Consider the following 22120-nt stretch of genomic DNA (forward strand, 5'->3'; position numbering starts at 1 on the left):
CAATGCACAACCTTTTTGTGTAAAATGAGCTCAGTGAATGATTCTGAAACTAGTTTCCACTCGATATAAAACATTGTGTGTCTTTGTGCAAAGTTTAGGCAGTCCTCTGTGTCCCCTAAAGGATGACATTAACAGTTTGTGAGGATACACACATGTTGGGATTTCAAGTACAGTTTTCTTGAGATGTTGTACCACTGTTGTTCTGCTTACTGCACTAAGCGGGTTAGCAGTTTTGTCGTCAGCTGTGCCACACACACACACACACCAGCACATCACTCAGTATTTCACTCAGCTAGGCACTTTGTTAAGGATGACCTTGGCTGTGCTGCTTGTGTACATTGTGTCTACATTTGCTTGCTTGCTGATTTGCTTGTGTCTGGGTGCTATGGGCTGTGTGTGCCTGTTGTGTGATTGTGTTCTCACCATCTCTCGCTGCTGGGAAAAGCTGTGACTCAATTTCTCTCCTGCTGTCTTTCTCTCTCTAAGCCCTTTTCTTTTCTCATTTTATTATCCATGCAGGCATAAACGTTGGCGGAGGAAGTCAGCAAGTAGTGCACGCTTGTCTTTTTCCTTTTATTTGCTATTTTCTCAGCAGTGTTTAGGTCACTAGGTTTCGTAAATATCTGCAGGATGTGCCGCTTTGTTACAAAGCTGTTAGCTCAACATTTACAGTGCCTATAAAACACACGAGCCCTCCATGAACTTGAACTAACATTTGTGTTTTACAGCTTCAAATCACAGTTGGTTAATTAAGATATATTTTTAAAAACGTAGATCAACAGAAATAAATGCACAAATTAGAAACAAAGAACCATCCAGATGGGTATAATGAATGATTGATTAATAAAATGGACAAACATTTCCAAATAGTTGCAGATTTCATTCACTAACTTAGATTTAACTAACCAGTATATTTGTTCTACATTTGTAAATGTTTTAAATCACAGATACAATGTCATTTGTTCAGCTGCAGAGACAAATGTGTGTGCTTTCACTTAAATAATAAAACTTTACAGCCTTCAGTTTTGGCATACAACCTCGAGTCAGATGCTTATCAATAATAAAATATTGTTGTTAATATTTTAAATCTGCTCACAAAGACCATCTGTCACCAAACACATTTCTTTCTTTCTTCCTCTCTGAATAATGCACCTGACTCAGTTCACTTGTTTAGTTTATTCACAAACACCTGCTTCCTCCTCTCCTTTCCTCGTACCTTCTGTTGCTTGCTCTGTCGCTCTCACCCTCCTTCCTTCCTCCCACTTTCTCCCTTCGTGACCTCTGCCCTGCTCTCACTTTCACACCATTTCTCTAGCTTTTTCCAGAGACTCTTGTCATTTTCCTTGCGGATTTCTCACGCCGGCGCAGGATATGAACGGATTGTTTTGTGTTAATGGGAGAATGGGAACAGCAGGGATGGGAAAGAGAGGGGAGAGAGAAAGGAGGAGAGAATGAGGTTGAGATTTGCCGATTCTTCAGGAAAAAGTCAAGTTTGTTTGATTTTTAGTTTGGAGTTTACTTTAAGTTCACTGTGAGAGAGGGAGAGGAGGCGTGGGAGGAGAAGAGATGCAAGATAGAAACACAACATTGTAAAACCGGTGTTGAGTCAAAATCTGCTCCCCTGTTGAGATGTTTCCCCAAGTTAGAACTGTGTTTCTAGTAGCGCCCTCTCACTGGCATCTCAACAGGGGATCAGACTTTGACACAACACCAGTACTTTGCAGTTGTGATGGGAAAGCCCTCACTGATGTTACAACTTGTGCCAGTAGTGTCGCTGCAGCTACGATGGCCCATTGAAGACCTGTATAGGCTGTATAATGTCTAAGGGGTTTGGAGGAAAAACAGACTGGCCCTCATTAGTTGAGACAAATCGGCCCTCTGGGAAAATTCCCGAACTTCCCAATGGTCCACACCTGCCACCCAGTGACTCATTAATGTGTTTTTAATAGCTTTTGACAACAATGAAGCTCTGTGGCACAGATGAATAAGATAGGCTTGGGATACACGCACGGCACCCAGAGGGATCAGGTTGTTGTTGGTTTTCATGGGATTTGTTGAGTGTGAGAAAAAAACATGGGAAATGCATGGATCTACAGTCTGTCATAAAAAAACTGACTTCAAAAACAAAGTCATGTTTTGTTTGATTCTCAGCAGTAAACAGTACTTTAAAAAAAGTTCTCTTCTGCTCCACCAAATCATGTTGAGAATAATGTTATTGTACCCATCAAGGTAGCTGACCGGCCAGGTTGTGTGTGTGTGTGTGTATACAATAGAAAATGAATTAATGTTGGAAAAAAGGGAAAAAAGTTAATGAACTTATGAGCTCAACATCAAGTTCTGGTTCACGTGGTGCTACACTGCATCATTTTTCTCTGTGGAAGTATTTTAGAAACACAGTTGCTGAGCTTTTTTCTTGTTATTTTACATTCAGTTTTTTTCAGTCACCTATGCCTTTCTATGAACTGACCTGGTTCAAAAGAGTTATTTGTAATCAATTTGAAATGGTGAGGAGACATTTGGAAGCACAGAGTTTTATAGGTGGTTGGTATTTATGAGGGCAGGAACAACGTGGATAAGCACACACAGTTTATACAGTAGTTTGAATAGGCAGTCTGTACTCTCAACAGTCACACATTGAGCTCCAGTTTTTATTTTGTGTGTGTGTGTCTGTGTGTGTAGAAAGGATCACTTTCATGATAAATGGAGAACAGGAGCACACTGTACTGTACTTTCCCACAATTGATTAACGCCACTCACACTCCAAAATATGAGCGTTTACTGTCTGCATCTTCATCCTTCTGTCATCCTCTCTCTGTCCTCCCTTTTTTGAATTTCTTTGAAACTAATCCTCTCTCACGCTCCTCCTCTCTCCTTGTTTCCTCCCTCCCCTATCTCTCCTGCACTCATTTCTTTTTCTCTCTTTCTAAAATACTTCCTGCGACTCGATTCTCAAGCATTGTTTCCTCTGTATGTGTGTGTCTGCACATACTGTACAAGGAGTGTGTGGGAACTGAGCCGTGTGCGTGTTTTTTATTTTGCTAGGTGACTCTCTCTCTGTCTGTGTGTGTGTGTGTGTGTGTGTGTGTGGGAATGCGGGAATGCAGACATATCTTTATATAGGTGTTCACTGTGTTTTTCTTCATTTGTGTGTGGGAACTGTGTAGAGTAGAAACAGTTTTCCTGTTTTGATGTTGACAAACCTACAGACAGACAGATTCCTATCTGCAGCTCTGTCTCCCACTTTATGGCTGTGCTACTGTTTTGTGTACTCTGTGAGCCGTGTGTGTGTGTGTGTGTGTTTCTGTCTACTTAGTGTCTTGTTTTTTTTTTTTCAGGTACAGACACGTATATAGGTGTGTGTGTGTGTGTGTGTGTGTGTGTGAGGGAAGGAGGGAGGGAGGGAGGGAAAAATAAGATTGAAGCGAGAGAAACATAAGATTGAAAAGGAAAAAATAAATCTGCTTTCTGTAGTCCAAAAAAAAACCCACAACAGGAAGTGATGTTTGAATGTCACAGTCATGTTAGGAGCCAGGAAGCAAAGGTGATGGCAGGGTTCCCAGGACCTGGTCATCACAGCGACAGGAGTCAAGCCCTGTTTATGATTGTCTCATGAAAAGCACAGAGGTCATCAGTAGTACAGGACAACAGCAGCACGACCTGTGCGGGCGCAGTGTTACTTTTAACTCTCCTGTGTGATTGTTGTAGTGACACTCGGAAGTATAGTTCAAAGTCATGTAGGATCACTTAATAAATACATCTCAGGTTGTGGACTTTATATTCACTGTGGTCTGTTGGATAGAAGGCTGTACACATACATGTATAAATGTGTATGTGCAATATCGCAAACATCAACTATAATATAAAACTAAATGCATAATTTATTAGTTACATTGAAAATCCTTTAAAACTTTGCCCACAGATATGCAGAGATAAAAAAAAAAAAGTTGACAGTGAACTATAGACTAGGAAAACTTTTTACCTGTAAAAGTACTGACGAAGATTTCACAAATATCACACACTATCAGTCGCTTGATTACTCAAAGCTCACATTAATCCATAATGAGAGTAGCCATTATTTGCAGCCGTAATGTAAATGCTGTCCAGTTCTGAGCCATGAAGTGACATTTTTATTGTCTTCTACAAGGAACTTTTTAGGATAATTGAAATGCACTGGGTGTTTTATAATCAGGTGTTTCTACACTGTACAATACCTTGGCTGACTTTGATAAGTATAAAAATGATGTGAATCATATGCTGTGGCCTTCAGTCACCAGATCTCAACTCATTTGGAGATTTTGGAGCGACGTGTTGGACAGCATCACCCAAACACCAAATGATAGAGTATCTTTTGGTGTTTTCTGTTCATCCCTCCAGCAGAGTTCAGAGAATTGTAGAATCAATGCACTGGAGCTGTTCTGGTGGCACATGTTGGCCCAACACCTTACTAAAACACTTCATGTTTTCCTTTTATCTGTCAATAATCAGTACATCATAATAAAATGCATATCAGTCCATCATTTTGCATGAAACTTTGCATTCATGAACCACAAATCCTCCTCCTCTGTCCTCTCTTTTTTTGTAGCAGCCTGTCCCTGTTAAGCTCCTCTGTGTTTGACTGAGGGTTGATCAGGCAAAGGCGTGTTGCAAACGAACACAATACTGTGGCATCCTTGTGGCCTAATGGTTTGTGGTTCATACCATGCAATTTCTTGGTTTAATTCATGCTGGTGATGCTTGTTGCTCGCTGTCTTTACTGTCGACTAACGCGTAAAGTCCAAAATACAGAAACAATGCTCAAAGTAAAAGAAAAAAAAAAGTCTGCAAAGCCATGTTTTCTTGTTACTGGTTGTCTGGCTTGCACTTCTCTTTTGTAATATGCTTCATATACCTGTATTCCTGGTAGATTTATACATGAAAGTACTCCTCCCTTTCTATGTTATATTCAGGCCAGAAAACCAAACCATTTTGCATCTGCATAGTGAGTGCTGACGACTGTCAAATCTGATTCAGACAGAATTTGATGATGCTAGTGACTTTCAGGGCCTGTGTCACACACCGTGAGGTCTGCAGACCAAACCGTAGTTCCCACCATAGAGAAACGTGTGATCCATCTGCAGCAGTGAAACCAGAGAGGTGTTCACATGATAGCAATGCAAACAAACAACTCTCCCCCACAAACCAACAAACCTCCACACAAACCCAGATGCTGATAACAGCTTCCTCACATCAGTGCTCAAGGACACACACTTTGTTGTTTTAAAGGCAGTGGCTTTAATTTGAAATAATTTTTGGAAAGTTGCATGGCCTTTTTTTTTTATTTTAAATCCAGAGTGAACCATACATTTTTAAAAGTAATTTCTGTATCTGGGGTGATTTTAAAGAGACTGAAATACACCTTAATCAGCACCTTAATTTATGGTGCACCAGAGGACATAACTTTTATAGGTAAGTGTTATATCTTTTACCATGAGTAGTAAATGTATTATGAGTAATTTTATGGAGAGGGCTGGCACACCTTTTTTAAGTTTCTCATCTCTACACATCTAAACAGCTGCTGCAGGACATGGTTGTGCTTCTTGGACTGCCAAGTTCAGAAAGTTATTGAACTTGTCGGATGTCTCCCCCTAAATTCAGTCACTGGAAAAGAGTTTCAGGCACTGACTGATAATCAGATGGACATTTAGTTGGAAGCATAAATTTCAGAAGTGCATTTCCCAAACTTTAAGCAGAGCTCATTAAGTGACCTTCAAACTGCAAACAATTCAGTGTTCTACAGTAGAACAGATGCAAGAGTAGATACTTTCATTTTATCTCTGACTCTTGTCTCTATTTGGGAACCAAATGGCATTTAATGTGTTTTCAGTGGACTGCATTAAGCGACACTACAACAATGAGATGATAAAGTTCTACCTTAATTCTGTTTGATTCAACTGACTTTACTTAGCTAAACGACCTCTTCAGGAGTTGTCTCCTCCCGTTTCTCCTCTGCAGCTCCATGAAATCATGGCTCTGTGTCTGAGGGTGTAGTCTGATATTATTCATTGATAATACATGGGTGTGTGGTTACTGATAGCTGATTTCATTATGTGATGATTTGATTTTTCATTCTTTGTTAGTAATGTTTCAATTATTTTTTTGAGGGGTGATTTAAAGTTTAATAAGTGGAGTGCATTTTTAAAGAGTAATGCTTGTACCTTGCTAACATATCTGATCAATCTGATCCAGGTCCCATATTGATGATGTGTGACAATATCTGGACAAAGTTTTCATACATTTATGATCTTTAGTATATGACATTTATTGTGCTGTTCAGAATGTCAAACTGAGCTATGAGCTACATCTAGATGAGCACTTCCAGCTCTTACAAAGGGGCCAAATCAGTGACCAAGCAAACTTATATTTGCACAAGCAAAGATGTTTAGTGCTGTAGATTTGATTCACAGGTTTGATAAACACACAATGATTCACCTTTTACTCAATTTCCACATCTAATGTTATTGTGCATTTGTGTGTTTTAGTGGTGTGTCTATTGCACGAATGGCCACTTTGACGAGGTTTAAAGAAATTCATTTGTATTAGGGGTGGGAGGACCTACCTGATATTATTTAAAGGTATTGAAGGCATGTGTATTCTGCAGTGTACAGTGTGTATTTCCATCATGGTGCTGCACCCTGTCTGTGTCTGTTTTTTCATTGACCCAGCCTAGTTTGAGACCCTTTCATGCAACTTGTGTGTTTGTTTGTAATCCTCACTTGGTTTCCCATGTTGGATAGTTCAGATACAAGCTAATAGATTTTGTGACCACAGGGCCACTGTGGCACATCATTTGTTGTCAACAGTGAGCCAGAAGAAGAACATATAAGGCCCATCAGTTATTGTGTAATAAGGTCACTCACATATTCTTATGGCAAAGGGTGATGTGTGTTTTTCTGGTTCTGTGTTGATGTCATACTTGGACACTTTGCCTAAATGAAAGAGAGAGGTTGACACGGCGGCAGAAAACATTTTGTTAGAGGTGACATAATTGTTTTGCAGGTGCAGTAGAGTAACCTCTTCTAATGAGCACACATACCCAATGAGCTGTTTCTTCAAACAGTATTTAATGTTTCCTTACAGTAAATACAGTACAGTAAGTAACAAATTTCATTTTCTTTACTCTGATATTACCCGCAGTGATTAACATGATGAACCATGGTTAATTTTCTTTTTCTTATTAGAAAGCAATAATATTTACTTCTACTTTATACATCCATGGGTCACATGAACTGGGAAAACAGTGGCAGTCCAATCACACCAGTAGAAGCAGATACAACATGTTTGCATTTGGACTAGTTTTACAAAGTCTGTGTACACGCTCTTCTTCTGGCTCAGTGTCAACATAGCAAATGATAAAAATGAGGAACAGCACCCATGTGGTCACAAAATCGGACGGGTCGCAGATTTTGGTGTAACACCAGATGTCTGCAGATTACAGTCACTCATAGAGCCTAATACCATTAATGAAAAAAAAAAATGCGGCCCCCCCCCCCCCCCCACACCTGCAGTTAGGATGTTATTTGTTCATTGCACCCCCTGGTGGAAGACAGAAGAACCTAAGTTATTTATTGGTTACCTTTCAGCATCTTTCTCAGTGTGGCTGGAGAGGAGAGACCACATGTCCAGCAACCTGTCAGTATCTCTGTCTGTAATCATATCTGTGTGTTTTCAGGTCTTCCAGAGCAGTACTACAGTCTGACATGGTTTCTCAGTCCAGTTCTTGGCCTCATTTTCACTCCTCTGATTGGCTCGGCCAGCGACCGATGTACTCTCCGATGGGGCAGGAGGAGACCGTTCATTCTGGCTCTCTGTATAGGAACACTGATAGGAGTGGCTCTGTTCCTGAATGGGTCGCTTATAGGTAAGTGTTATATCCTGCAGTATTACATTCTGTTGCCAGTGAGAAAAGGTATAAAATGTGTGTCAAGGAAGGAGAGAGAAGTCTTTTTAAATTGTCACTTTTCACCTTCAAATCCAAAAAGACAACTTTTGATGGCTTTATGAATCCTCACACACATTTCTGCTACTTATTTTTGAACATGGAGACCCTTTTCTTTTTTGTCCTGTATTTTAAGACGATTCTTCTACCTGTTAATTCATGCTACTTTTATGGACAGAATTTTGACACAACTACCAGGGAAGTGCTAAATCTTAGCTGCACTTTATCACAGTGGAATAATCGCTGGCGTTAATAAATCACACTTGTTAAAGTCATGAAATGTGTCTGTTGGAAACAACCCAGCAAGACATGTAGTGTAATAATGCATTACAATATTTTCACAGCAATGAAAATGTAGCTTTGTACATTTTTGTATTTAACAATTACTTTTATTAACCAGCCAATTATTTTCTTGTTTCCATCATAATATCCTAGAGAAAAATGTTAAAACATTCAGCTTACTATAGTGTAAAAGAAAAGCAGTAAATTCTCACATGTAAGAACTTGGAGACATCAGATTTAGTAGTTTAGTCTATGAAATGCAATAAAAACTCATGTAAAAACACTGATCCTAACTTCCAAAAGACCAGTGATGACCTGATGTGGTTGTTTTGTTCAATCAACAGTCTAAAATTAAAACGTGTTTATTATTGTCATACACAGATGAGGATGTGCAGCAAATGCTCACTTGAGAACCAGCAAATTATTAGCATTTTTGCTTGAAACATGATTTATTCTATTGTCAAAATAGTTGATAGTTTCTTTGGATTGACTAATCATTGCTGCCTTGTTGTATAACAGTTGCACAAAATGGCTCTAGAGTGAATAGAAAAAATGAATCCATCACGAATGTGAAACTTAAAACTGAATACAAAGCAGAAATTTATTATGCTACATGTGCTTATGTCAACTTCTTTCAACTTGTGGCATCTGGTGATTGTTGTCATCTAAACCTTCTGAGAGTATCACGGCCCCAGTGGCACATGCACCCCAAGCTCCGGTGTCTTCAATGCCACTTTACCCAGCATGCACTTGTCCCACAGAGGGGAAAAATGAGAACAGGACCTCTTCATTCGTAGAATCAGTGGAGCAGTACTTGCTGAAAGTGTTGCCCGCTTAGAGTTGTGCCCTTGTGCATAGCCTGATTACTTTTACCTTTAGTCCAAAATCTCAGCTTACTGCATCACTCAAATCTTATTACTAAGTCTTATTCATTCAGTCCCATCAAACACATCGATTCCCTGCCCATCATGCATCTCTAGGCTAACTATAGCTAGGTAGGTAGGACTTTATTGATCCCACAATGGGGAAATTCCTGTGTTCCAGCAGCAACAAAACACCATAAGAGCAAACACCACACACTTGAGAAACAGATTCCAAAGTACCTAAAACCAAACATAATATAGTATTTGAGAGACTATCAAGAACAAGAATGATCCTCCCACAATTAATCCCTGAGAACAAATCAAAATACCTAAGAACAAGACAAAATATAGTATTCAAGAGATCAAGAATATAACTCCCATAATTAATCCTGCCATGGGGGAAATACCTGTATTTCAGCCATGAGGATCTCTGAAAAACTATTCAAAAATACTTAAAACAAGACAATGTAAAGTATTCCAGAGAAATCAAGCCAAGATTTTACACATGTGCATATTAACCATGCATTTTACCCCAGGATTTGAGTATTGCACCTCTGTTGACTATTACATAGTCCCTCATACTTTCACCTAGCTTATCACTGCAGTGATGTATTGTACAGTCTGATTGCTGTGGGGAGGAATGACCTACGGTAACGCTTTTTCTTACACTGGGGATGTAACGGTCTCGTGCTAAAGGAACTGTTCAGAGCCTCTACTGTGTGGTGCAGGGGATGGGAGGGCTTATGCATGATGGATGTTAGTTTTACCAGCATCCTTCTGTCCCCCACCTCCTCGATGGAGTCCAGAGAGCAGTCCAGGACAGAACCAGCTTGTTTATCTCTTTCTGTCCCTGACCCTGCTACCTCCCGCCCAGCCAACAACAGCATAAAAAGCTGCAGATGCCACCACAGAATCATAAAATCAGCATAGTTTCAGTTGTAATGTCATTAACCACACACTATGTTGTCACTGTGCACATGTCAACATGCTCATACACATAAAGAAGACAGGGAAGTAATGTTTGTGTCAATTGTTGAATTTACAGCTGATGACAAACAGATGTTTTAGCTGGTTTAAGACTTTACTTTATATTATCACAGCCTTCCTGTACACACACTATTTGTATTACACAGAAACACAACCCAAATGCCTGAGATGCCTCATATTGTAAGATTCAGCCTATTTATAAATCTCAGTCATTGCTGATTGGCCAAATCAGGCACTACTACAGTGGTATCTGTTGTAAATATGTAGTATTTTGCTATCTTCACATTCTTATTCTAATTTTTTTCAACAGCAGGAGTGATTTTATTGTTTATTATATTAGTACTACCCACAACAGGCAAATAATCAGCTGCCATTACTGGTCTTGAATGTCCATATTGGTGCATCTCTACTGATGCCAGCTGTTGCCAGCATCATTTAACAGGGTATATATGACTAAGTAGGTGACAAATGTACAGTACAACAATGGTGGACTGGGCCATTTTTAATCAATCTAAATATAACAAAGTGAAATGAATTATCAGAGGAGTTGGAAATAACAAGAACAAGAGCTGTGTGAACTGTTTTTTGTCAGCAGTTTCTATTCAGTTCTGTTCTGTTCTACCTCCATTCTTCTACAGAGAGGCTGGCACTCAGGTTATTTCAGGGCAACGGGGAGTGACATGGGAAAAAACAGTGACCTGCATCTGAGAGAATAAAAGAGAGAACATGTACAGTCATGTGTGTGTGAACAGCACAGGATGACATGGGAAAATTGTAGTAACCTGTATACGAGTGTGTGTTTGTGTGTGTGTTGACATGGGAACACAGGAGCAGGCAGTTCACAGGGAAATGCTTCCTGTTTGCTTCCTCTTTTCCACCAATCACAGTTCACTTCCTGTCTGCTAGTGAGTAGTGTGGCTCCATTGTCATAGACATGGACACACATAAACTTTGCTGTTCCTTCTATGAATATTTTTGTTTGCACATTGTTAATGGATTTCAGTAAAGTCATGCTGCGTCACACTGTCTGATATCTATCTCGGACACAGACACACACTTGTTATACACATTCCCATGTCACACTGTGTTGTCATACATTGATACAGTTTTTCACTCAGGCCTTCAGACACAAACACACTGAAGACAGGGTCACAACTGGGAGAGAAGGTCACACACATTATGGAACACAGTATGAGAACCGTGCAGTGATCTGTTTATGTGCGTGCCTTTGTATGTGTTGTGTGGCTGCTGTAACTCACTATTGGTCAGATGTGTACAGGTGTGACCAGGGTTGGATCAGCACTATAGGACGAGGGTGTGTGTATGAGAGGGAGAATTATTTATTGTACTATTATGTTTCGTTGAGGTCTGTGTGTGTACTGTTTAATTGCCCTAAGGGAATGAAAAAAGTTGAATTTAGCTTTCTAGTTTAACAGTCCGATAGCCTGCACTGTTTAATTGCATGATATAATAACAACAAACACACATTTTACAATTAAAACTCTTTAGCCACTCATGTCTTTCCCTGTCAGGTTTGTCACTAGGTGACGCCCAAGGGAGACAGCCAATAGGAATTGTTCTTACCGTGCTGGGAGTAGTGGTGTTGGACTTCTGTGCGGATGCCACAGAGGGACCGATCAGGGCGTACCTTCTAGATGTGGCAGATACAGAAGAACAAGACATGGCGCTCAACATCCATGCTGCCTCAGCAGGTACAGTTGATGTCCAACACAAGATTTTAATATGTTTAATATATAGAAATATCATTATATTGCATCAATAACTGTAAAAACAGCTCATGGCCATGTCAGCAGTGGTGTTAAATAAGTACATTTACTCAAGTGGTGTATTTTAATGCAATTTCGACATATTTGTACTTGAGTATTTTCTCCTACTTCATACTTTGACTTCACTACATTTTAGATGCAAATATTATACCTTTTACTCCACTTCATTTGTTTGCTAACTTTAGCTATTAGTTACTTTTCAGAATCAAATTAATACAGCAAAATACAGTATAATCATAAGACTTTATTGATTCTTGGTGGGTAATTCACAAGCTACCCAGCAAAATGTCAAATACTCCGTTATAAGTATATAAGGTAGTTAACATTACTTCCCTCTTTACCAGCTGCATTATATGTGATGTACACAACGATACATAAATAATTATGATCCAATAATATATACATTAATGTGAAAATGTGTTGTTCTGAGTACTTTTACTTGTGGTATATTTTGGTACTAATACTTTTGTACTTAACATTTTGAATGCAGAACTTTTATTCTTACACTGTGGTATAGCTACATTTACTTCAGGAGTACTTCTTTGAGTACTTCTTCCACCACTGCATGTCAGTAATAAAAACAAAATGTGAAAAAGAATAGCTCACTGAACAGGACAAACACACACTACAAGAGACAATGCTGCTCATGCCTCTTGAGTCTTCTCCTTCTTAAGTCTAACTGTGTTCCTGTTCACAGGTCTTGGCGGCGCGGTCGGCTACGCTCTCGGAGGTTTAGACTGGACACACACCTTCCTTGGAGCAGTGTTCCAGTCTCAGGAGCAGATCCTGTTCTTCTTTGCTGCAGTCCTCTTCTCTTCCTCTGTGGTGTTGCATCTCTTCAGCATTGAGGAGCAGCAGTATTCACCCCAACATGACAGGCTGTACCAGGTACAGTGTGTGTGTGCTCTAAAATTCAGTTTTAATAAAAAAAAAAAATAAAAAAAAAAACCTTGGTTTTCTATTATGTCACAAAACGCTCTGTGTTGTCTCACCAGGATCCAGATCCCAGCAACCCACAACCAACAGCCAATGGCAGGACTGGACTTTTTGCCCCAAAGCTGGAGATGATCGGAAAAGATGAAACGATGGACAGCTACGACCTCTATGACCCCTATGGAGATGACCAGTCAGAGCATGGAGATATGGACATGGACTTCCTAGATGCGGAGCTTGTGAGAAGTAAGTTCACAGATTCTTCTCCGTTTCTTCCTTCAAACCTGAATTCTGAAGCCATTTTGATCAATTAATTTCCTAATCACCAAAAAACTGTTTTGTCTTCTGCCTGTTTCCCTTCTGGAAAGACAGACAATATTACTGACATTATAGATGGTCTAGATCGGTTGTTCTCAAGCATGATGTGACCTGATGTCATTTGTTCTCCTTATTCTCATTTTGTTCCCAGGTGCTTGTTTATCATTTCCTCTCCTTGTCTGTCTGCAGGTAAAAGTGACAGTGTTCTCGCCATGGCAGATGCCACCCTTGACCACCTGGACCATGATGCATTATTCTTATGCCACATAGAGCCGTCCATCTTCACTGACCGCCTCTCGCCCTATCATGGCTCGCCCCCTACCACTTCCTCCTTCTTTAACCCCAGTCACAATGCCTCCCATTCCCAGCTCACCAACCTCAGACACAGCAATAATGCTGCAAGTCAGGATCTGCTCCACCACCAAAAGCACGCTCCCACCCACAAGATTTCCCACCTCTCTGCTTGCTTACAAGAAATGGAAAATGACGATGGACAGAAAGTGCTGCTGAACAACCAGCTGAACGAGCAACAGACACTGAATGAGCGGCTGTTCGCCATGTTAACTAGTGCTGATAGAGCTAGCACTAACAGACTAAGCTCTCAAGGACAGACCCATCATTCTGGAATGGTCAAAGGTCAGTATTTACATATTACAATGTATTATACTCTGTGCAACCCCAAATTAATTCAAATAAAATCAAGAAAGTGTAATTGTTAACGTATCTTCTTTTTATCTATTAAATACTTTTCCTTTTGTGATTTTGTATTGAACCATACTGAATCCTACTGATTTGTAATATTTAAAGGAATAGTTCCACATTTTGGGAACTTCTAGCTTGTTTGTTCTGTCCAAACCTAACAATATCCATCGAAGGGCTCACTTATTATTACATTACTGTATGTCTTGTTTGCTTATTTTATTTAAGAATGACACTTAAAACTTTTGTCATTGACAGTGATGAATGAAAAGAGTAACTAAAAAGAAAAATGTTCATTTTTTAAATAAGTGGTCTTTTACAGCAGTTAAACTGTCTCTTATTCCAGCTTCCAGTACTGGAGCTCCAACGCGACAGTCACATCACCATCACACCTTCTACCGCCAGCCGTCCTGCACCTTCTCTTACTATGGCCGAGTGGGGAGCCATCGTTACCGCTATCGCCGGGCCAATGCCGCTTTTCTCATCAAGCCTTCGCGCAGTATGAATGATCTGTACGAAGTGGAGGTCAGACACAGGAGGAAAAGAAAGCAGCGCACCAGACACCGCAGTGGGAACACCACCTCTTCCAGCGGTGACACGGAGAGCGAAGAGGGCGAGGTGAGGAGTGGAAGGAGGAAAATACTAGGTGATATCAATACGACTTCTGCTACTGGAGTAGTGGCAAACACACAGCACAGATCATGAAGGACAGTGGACAAACAAATGGGATAGTGTTAGAAATCCAAACAGTACAGCTATGTAGTACATTTCAAGGCTTTTATTTGCCAGTAAGAATAACCATGGCAACAAGATGACATTTGTGTCTCTTTTCAGTAATATAGTTCAGGCTGTTTTACTAATTCTCTTCTCCTCCTTTCTGCAGGTTGAGACCACCGTGCGGCTGCTTTGGCTCTCCATGCTGAAGATGCCTCCAGAGTTGCTGCGGCTGTGCGCCTGTCACCTGTTCACCTGGTTCTCCATTATTGCTGAGGCTGTGTTCTTCACTGACTTTATGGGACAAGTCATCTACAATGGAGATCCTACAGTACGAACATCAGCAGCTGTACACACACACAAACTTTCTCTTTAGCTTTTTTTCCTTGCTGCTTGTCAAGACCTGGCAGGATAAAAGTAGTGTTACATAGTCTTTAACATTTAAATGAATGGAAAATGGTTCAAAAAATTGAGAACATGAACTTCACAAGTTCTTATCATGTCGTCATATTAGACATTTTAATATCCAATAGCCATTTGTAAAAAAAAAAAAAACAAACAAAAAAAACATTTGTTCTTGTGAAAAAGATGTTCTATACAGGAGACGTTGTCTTGTTTTGGCTGTCCCATATACTGCAGACAACAGCTTTCCTGTTTGTCGCTTTCTCAGGCCTCTGCTAACTCGACATCGTTGGCTAATTATCACAGAGGAGTACAGATGGGATGCTGGGGACTGGTTATATATGCCATGACTGCTGCGACATGCTCAGGTAACAATACACTTCTCACATCATGTAGACAGCATCTTTTCTGTCTAGTTTAAAGCTGTAAGGTGTACTTTTTGGAGGAATAACACGCCACCACTAATCTCTGGACTAAACAATGAACAATGAATGAACAATCTTCCTTTTCCAGCTGTTCTTCAGAAGTACCTTGACAACTTTGACCTGAGTATCAAGGTCATCTACATCCTGGGGACGCTTGGATTCTCCATAGGTATGAGCCACAGTACAGTAATAGAGCAGAACAAAATTAATGTGAGCAGCTTGTCAGTAACTCTGGAATCAATCTGGTTTTCCCTCCTAAGGAACTGCTGTCATGGCCATCTTCCCTAATGTGTATGTTGCCATGGTGATGATCAGTAGCATGGGCATCATATCTATGAGCATCTCCTACTGCCCTTATGCTCTGCTTGGACAGTATCACGAAATGAAAAAGGTACAAAAAAATTCAGCGTTTAACATTTTTTAAAATATTGTATGTTGCTTCCTAATGAATTACCTGGTAGAGTGCATAGATTGTTTTATTTAGTAACCTGCTCTGTCTCCTGCAGTACATCCACCACAGCCCTGGTAGCTCCCGGAGAGGCTTTGGCGTCGATTGTGCTATCTTGTCCTGTCAGGTGGGTTTTGCACTTTATTTATATATAAATGAAAGTCACTTTCAGCTTTTCCCGTTTAGGGGTCACCACAGCGAATCGTCACACTGACGACTCGCATGTTGACATTTGGCACATGTTTTATGCCGGATGCCCTTACTGACGCAACCCTGATTCAAACCCGGGCTGCAGCGGCAAGAGCACTGAGCCTTAACCACTAGCCTACCAGGGACACTTTATTTATATATAAATAATTTAAAAAATATAAATAAAAAAGTTTTATATGCTATAAGACACTGAAAAGTTGTTATATAATCCTTATGTAATTTTGCAGGTGTACATCAGTCAGATCTTGGTGGCCTCAGCTCTGGGTGCAGTGGTGGAAGCTGTCGGCAGCGTCCGTGTCATTCCTATAGTGGCCTCTGGAGGCTCACTCCTTGGATTCTTCACCGCCTGCTTCCTGGTCATTTACCCGGCTACAAACAATGGGTAAAAAAAACAAAAAAAAAACAGGTTTTAGTCATTTGCTGTTACAGAAAGTTGCTTATTTGCCTGTTTCTTGTTGAGAGTTAGAGGACAAGGTTGATAACACACTCAGAACCACTCTCATCTCTGTATTGTAAAAATGAACCACAAATAGCAGCCAGCTAGCTTAGCTTAGCATAAAGACTGGTAAAGGGTACAGAAACTGCCTACCAGCACTGCTAAAGCTTAATTGTTATGGTAATTAATTCTAGTGTTTATGCTGCTGGCTCCTGGTGAGAATTTCCCAAAATGTCAAGCTACTTTGTTAGGCCACAAATAGATTCCTTACAGCTGTGATTTTAATTGTGATTGACAGGGAGGGAGAGTCAACCAAAACTTCAGAGAAACAGACCTTGACAACGCTGGAAAATCCCACCAGCAATGAGGTGGCTGTTACTGTGGTGATAGAGAAACCCAGCTTCCTGAAACTCAACAAGGAGGGCAAGGCCACCTCCACCACCACTTCCTGTCACATGGAGAAGGAGTCTGCTCTGTGATTGGATGGGCAGAGTCAACAGGCACGTTGCTGTACACCTGCCTAAATTCACTTTTATCATCAATGCTGTTGGAAAATACTTAAGGATACTCACCGTCCTCATCATACTGGAGTTTATTGACACAAAGAGCGGAGGGTGCATGGTGCCCTCTTGGTCCAAGCTTGGTGTCTGTTCTCGTTTTGACAGGCCTTTTCTGATTCAATGTATCTCAGTTTGCTGCAGAAAACAACTAAATCTGATGTGGGACCAGCGTCACACCAGGCCAACTTACCTTACAAAAAGAATTCTGGTTCCAATGCTGTTTTCAGCTGTCACCGAACTTCCTTCCACTTGACCCTCACGGACATTTGACTGATCCGTCATGGTCGTCCAGAAGCGAGTAATTCATGGTTGTCTCTGTCTCTCAGGGCCTCTAGGAGGTGCTACTGAGCAGTTGCTTGGATAGAAAACTTCAGGGGACACATGCATATATACACAGAAACCCACTCACATATATATATATATATACACACACACACACACACACCTGTTCAACTGAATCAAGCCTGAATAATGAGCAATCATTAGAAAATGCTGAAACTTGTTCTTCCTCACTACAGTATCTGCTTGATCCAATTTTTGCTCCGTGATGTGGAAGCTGATTGACGAGAGTGTGCGTGCTGTGTGTGTGTCTGTTGACTTGGCGTCTCCAGCGGAGGCACAGCAATCACCAAAATAAACCCAACAACACGCTGGGCTTTGTGGGACTTTTACAGCATTCTGAGACAGTAGCTTTAAGACTCTAGAGACCTTTGAAAGTGGCATCTCTGAAATTCAGAGCTTGAAGCCTGGTTCAATCTTGAGTCTTCACACTGATTGTAATTGTAAGGGTTTTGTAGTTTTACATGAAAGTTGTAAAATTCTTAATTTAGCTTTCACTCAGAGCAAAGATGACAGTATTTAAGAGGGTCTAGCGTATGAGCATGAAGTTGCTTGTATATTTAGTTAACAATACAGTAAGATAATACACATGTATATTAAGTAAAATTCCAGGAAGGAAAAGAGCAAGATGCAATATGTGCAGCACACAGGGCATTGCAATCTCAAATGATTATTTTCATGATTTTTTTAAGACCCAGAGAAATTGTATAAAAAGAATGATTACAATGGCTGTGTTTGTTTGGAATAACCAGACTAACCTACATGCTGCGTGTTAGAGGAGCAGAGACTAACCAAACAGCAAAGGAGAAGAGAAGGGAGACATCATTGTTCTCTTCCTCTCTATTTTTTTTTTTTTTTTGCATTTTTAGTAATTAGTTTTCTTTTAAATGCTGTTAACACAAAGTTTGTCACTAACTTTACATTAGCTGAGCCATTGTTGAAAAAAGTATTATAGCGTTGAGTTAGAAAAATGTTGCTTTTAAGGCGTTGCATTTGTTCGTCTTAGGACACCAGCAGGACCATGCTTTCTCTTCTAGTGGATCCACTAAATGTTACAGAGGATCCTGGATATTTTGAAAAATACAATGTAGGAAACCTTCTGGGGCCTTTGTAATGAACAAGAGACTAAATAGATCAATGTAGTGATTTAGGCATGTTGCTGGAGCCTGTTGCTAGATTATGGTCCAGTTTAGAGATTTAGAAAAGAGCATTTTAGATGCTAATTATTTCTGGATGTGGCATGATGGCTGACTGTCCCAATTAGAGCTGCTGCTGCTAGGTGGATTTTTCTACCTTTAGTCAGAGCCAGGCTGGCTGTTTGCCCTATTCTAGCTCTATATGCTAAGCAAAACTAGCAGGCTGCTGGTTTTATGCTGCATGTTTTTTATGCAGATATGTCTGGTCACAATAACAATAAGCTTATTTCTGAAAATGTTGAACTATTGCTTTAAATTGCTAAATGAACACCAAAAATAATTTATCAGATATCCCACAAAAAGCCTTAATCTGTGAGTTTTGGTGAAATCAGAATCTTTATTGCCCAGATATGTTAAACCACAATTTGACTCCAATTAGGTGGCCCCCATTGTGAGATAAAATAAAGTAAAATGTTGTAATATTTGTTTTTGATACTCAGTTTGAATCCCTATACTTCCAGTTTAACAAAAATGACTTCTTCTGTATTTGCTGGTTCAGGAGGGCAAGCAACAGCAGCTGTGGCAATAGCAGCAGCAGTAACGTGATGCTGGGTGAAGAAGTAAAACTCTTGTTTACTTCGACCCTGGTAACACCCATACACAATAACAAGACTAGTAGGCAAATCACAAAAATATTTGATTAAGCACAGAGGAGATGCATGCAAGTTGTATAAAACAGATTTCTTAATAGTGCTTATTGATATTGAGTTTAGACTGATAAGATTAAATAATCAATATTTCCTTAGCTGATGATGCTGGATGTACTTTTAAGAAACTATCAAATAATAAAACAAAACAAAAAACATGTTAGAAATTTACAAAATTGAACTTAGTGTTTATTATGTCGTTTGTTTTCTGACAAATCAGATCTTTTGTTGCAGTGATGGCCTCTCTTTTTCAATGGGGGAGAGGACTGTGTGAGGTTGTTGCACCAGGGGTTTTTCCTGCATCTGTCTGGGTCTGTATCTGAGCTGAAACTTGCAAACTGAAAATTTCAGTCATTTACTAAAGAAAGAATATTTTATTGGAGTGTGTATTGAAGCTGTTAGTGCAGACGTTTATTTTAAGTATTTTGGTTTTTGAAGAGCATTCTTTCACTGATGATGTGGTTGTTTTTTCACTTTGGTAGATGTTAGTGCAGAGGTTCACCCTGTTATTACGTGTGCAGTTCCTCACATAATTTCAGGTACATTTGCTTCCTGGGTTGACCCTCTAACTGTGGTGCTGGGACAATAACAAAAGACATGGTGCCAGTGATTCGCATGGCTTCTGTAACCACTAGTGCAATAAAAACAAAGACAGTTTAAGGAAAATTTTGAAAAAAAAAAAAACAACAACAAAAAAAACAACTGGGTTTTGGAGGTTTGCATGCAACAGTAACAACAATATGCATGTGTGGAACACCAAAGTATGATTCTGTACAAATCACTCAAGCTTTTTTCTTTACTGTCCTAACTGGTTAGGGATGTATTTTCTCACGCATGGATGGATGTTTGTGTCTTTTTGTTTGCACTTAGATGTGTTTTAAAATGAAAGAACGAAAATACCCAACGTACTCTTTCTTGAAGCCGAAGTGCTGTGCTCATTCTGCGTCAGTACACTCTTAACAAATGTGACTTTTTACATTTTTGCACACTTGTGTGTAAAGATTTAGACCATGCTCATCTTGTCACACGTGTTCAACACAACATACATGTGGATGGTGTTGAAATGTGTTAAAATGTGAGACACGTGTCGTCCCGAGCGACACTCCTTGTTAAAAGTGTAGGCGAAAAACTCCAAGCCATGAATACTTGAAGTGCGACTTGAGTGTTTCTGTTCCAAGGCAGTGGAAAGTTAGATTTGTTTTTGTTTTTGTTTTTGTTCTTAATGTTCCAAGTCTTTTATGATTTTTGTTTTTGCTTTTGTTCTTAATGTTCCAAGTCTTTTACCATAGAGTGAATGTTCATACAGCATGGCAACTTGTTCGGCCTGCTGGGAGATGGAGTTCTTACCTTTTGATTCCATCTGGTGACTTGAGTGTTTGATAACAAATGTGAGTCGATTTCAGCTGAAATCATTTTGTGTTGATGCTTGACAAGCTGGGAGAGGTCTGACATTGCACAGAACTTGCACATAAGTTAAAATAAACAGTTGAACTATGTTGCAAAAAAAACCCAACTTTTTTTTCTTTATCATTTATAAAAGACACCTTTTCACTGAATTTCCAAAAGAGCAAATTAAATCTATTCTATTTGCTGTTGCAGACTGGATTGTGAGTATGTCTGTGTGAGTTGTCTTGTAGCTGCTCACATATAAAGGCAAGAGTGTGTTCAAAATGTCATCTCAGTGTTTCTTTCCTCTGTTCCTTGTAGTCACCTGTTTTACACTTAACTCTGGAATCAGTGGCTGCAGTACCAGAGGTTATTTACAAGCCTTTTAGTTTCTTTTCTTGTGTTTTAACTCAAGTAGAATATGGCTTTTATTTTTTGGTTTGTTTCTGTTATTTGAATTGTAGGCAGAGTCACACACAGCAATTTGGCCTTGTTACTTTTCAGTGGCAGCCATGTTGACTCTACAGTTTTGGTCATGGAATGAATGTGGTAAGTCAGCAGTTGTCAGTGGAAGCAGCGTGATGGCCACGCAAGTGATCCAACCTGGCCTAACTCGTGTGTGTCTGTGACTCTGCCTCTAGTACAGTGTGTATAAATGACAGAGGAGAAAGATGCCTATATGCTTAGGTCTTCACTGAGATTAAATCAAGAAGAATACCTAAAGACTGGGAAAGCAAGTATGCGCAGTGTACTGTATGCCTTGTTATTTGAAAAAGGTGTAAATATACATACTTCTTAGTTTTTTCTTTTTGGCTGCTATAAAAACAAGATTATTTTTGTTAGTAAGTTTGTTTTCTATATAAAGATTGTGTGTATATATAGATTTATCTAAGTTCTGTAAATATGCTTGAGCCTTCACATGTAGGACTCTGGATGAACACTGTATGGAACGCACCTTTAAAATCTGTTCAGAAGCAAATCGATGACTCCTGTCCTTCTTTAACAGACAATATGAAAAATCAAAAATGAAGAAGGCCCTTATCATACATACACAAACTCACCTCTAGACCAAATGAATTTAGGGATTTATTTGAACATTTTCCAGTGGTGGAAGGTTGAGTATAGCTCGTCAAACTAGGAGAACTAATCACAGCTCTGGTATAGGAAACTCAAAAATCAAAAGCTCCATGTTTTTTGCGCAGTACTTCTCTAAATTGTCCTTATGATACAGCTGTATCCAGGAACTTAAAAAAATTGTTTAAATTAAAGCAAACTGCCCTGTGATAGAGTGGTGTTAGCTGTTAAGCTAACGCTGGCACATTTACACTGATGTTAATGTCAGTGACGATTAATGTGCATTGTCCCATGTAAAAACAAAAAGAAATCATTCAGAGAATTAACCACCAAAGTGCTCCATATTGATAAATGCTTTTCAATTTTTTTTTTATTTAAGCCTCTGTCCCTGAAAAACATCTTGTCTTTCCACCCCCCCCCACAACACTTTACTTGTTTT

General features: G+C 39.6%; 1 protein-coding gene across 1 annotated transcript in view; it reads left to right on the plus strand.

Moving 5' to 3' along the window:
* The window catches only part of slc45a4a (solute carrier family 45 member 4a), a 45829-nt gene extending 25385 nt beyond the window's left edge, over positions 1-20444 (plus strand). The window contains exons 4-16 of the mRNA XM_020597580.1: positions 7709-7897; positions 11640-11819; positions 12592-12782; positions 12890-13073; positions 13335-13781; positions 14191-14462; positions 14728-14889; positions 15229-15328; positions 15474-15554; positions 15646-15776; positions 15892-15960; positions 16271-16425; positions 16778-20444. Coding sequence (XP_020453236.1) covers positions 7709-7897; positions 11640-11819; positions 12592-12782; positions 12890-13073; positions 13335-13781; positions 14191-14462; positions 14728-14889; positions 15229-15328; positions 15474-15554; positions 15646-15776; positions 15892-15960; positions 16271-16425; positions 16778-16958 — 2342 coding nt within the window. The 3' untranslated portion in view covers positions 16959-20444. The remainder of the gene's footprint in view (positions 1-7708; positions 7898-11639; positions 11820-12591; positions 12783-12889; positions 13074-13334; positions 13782-14190; positions 14463-14727; positions 14890-15228; positions 15329-15473; positions 15555-15645; positions 15777-15891; positions 15961-16270; positions 16426-16777) is intronic.
* Positions 20445-22120: the final 1676 nt, after the last annotated feature.

The sequence above is a fragment of the Monopterus albus genome, unplaced genomic scaffold, assembly GCF_001952655.1.
Source record: "Monopterus albus unplaced genomic scaffold, M_albus_1.0 scaffold34.1, whole genome shotgun sequence".
Taxonomy (NCBI): Eukaryota; Metazoa; Chordata; class Actinopteri; order Synbranchiformes; family Synbranchidae; genus Monopterus; species Monopterus albus.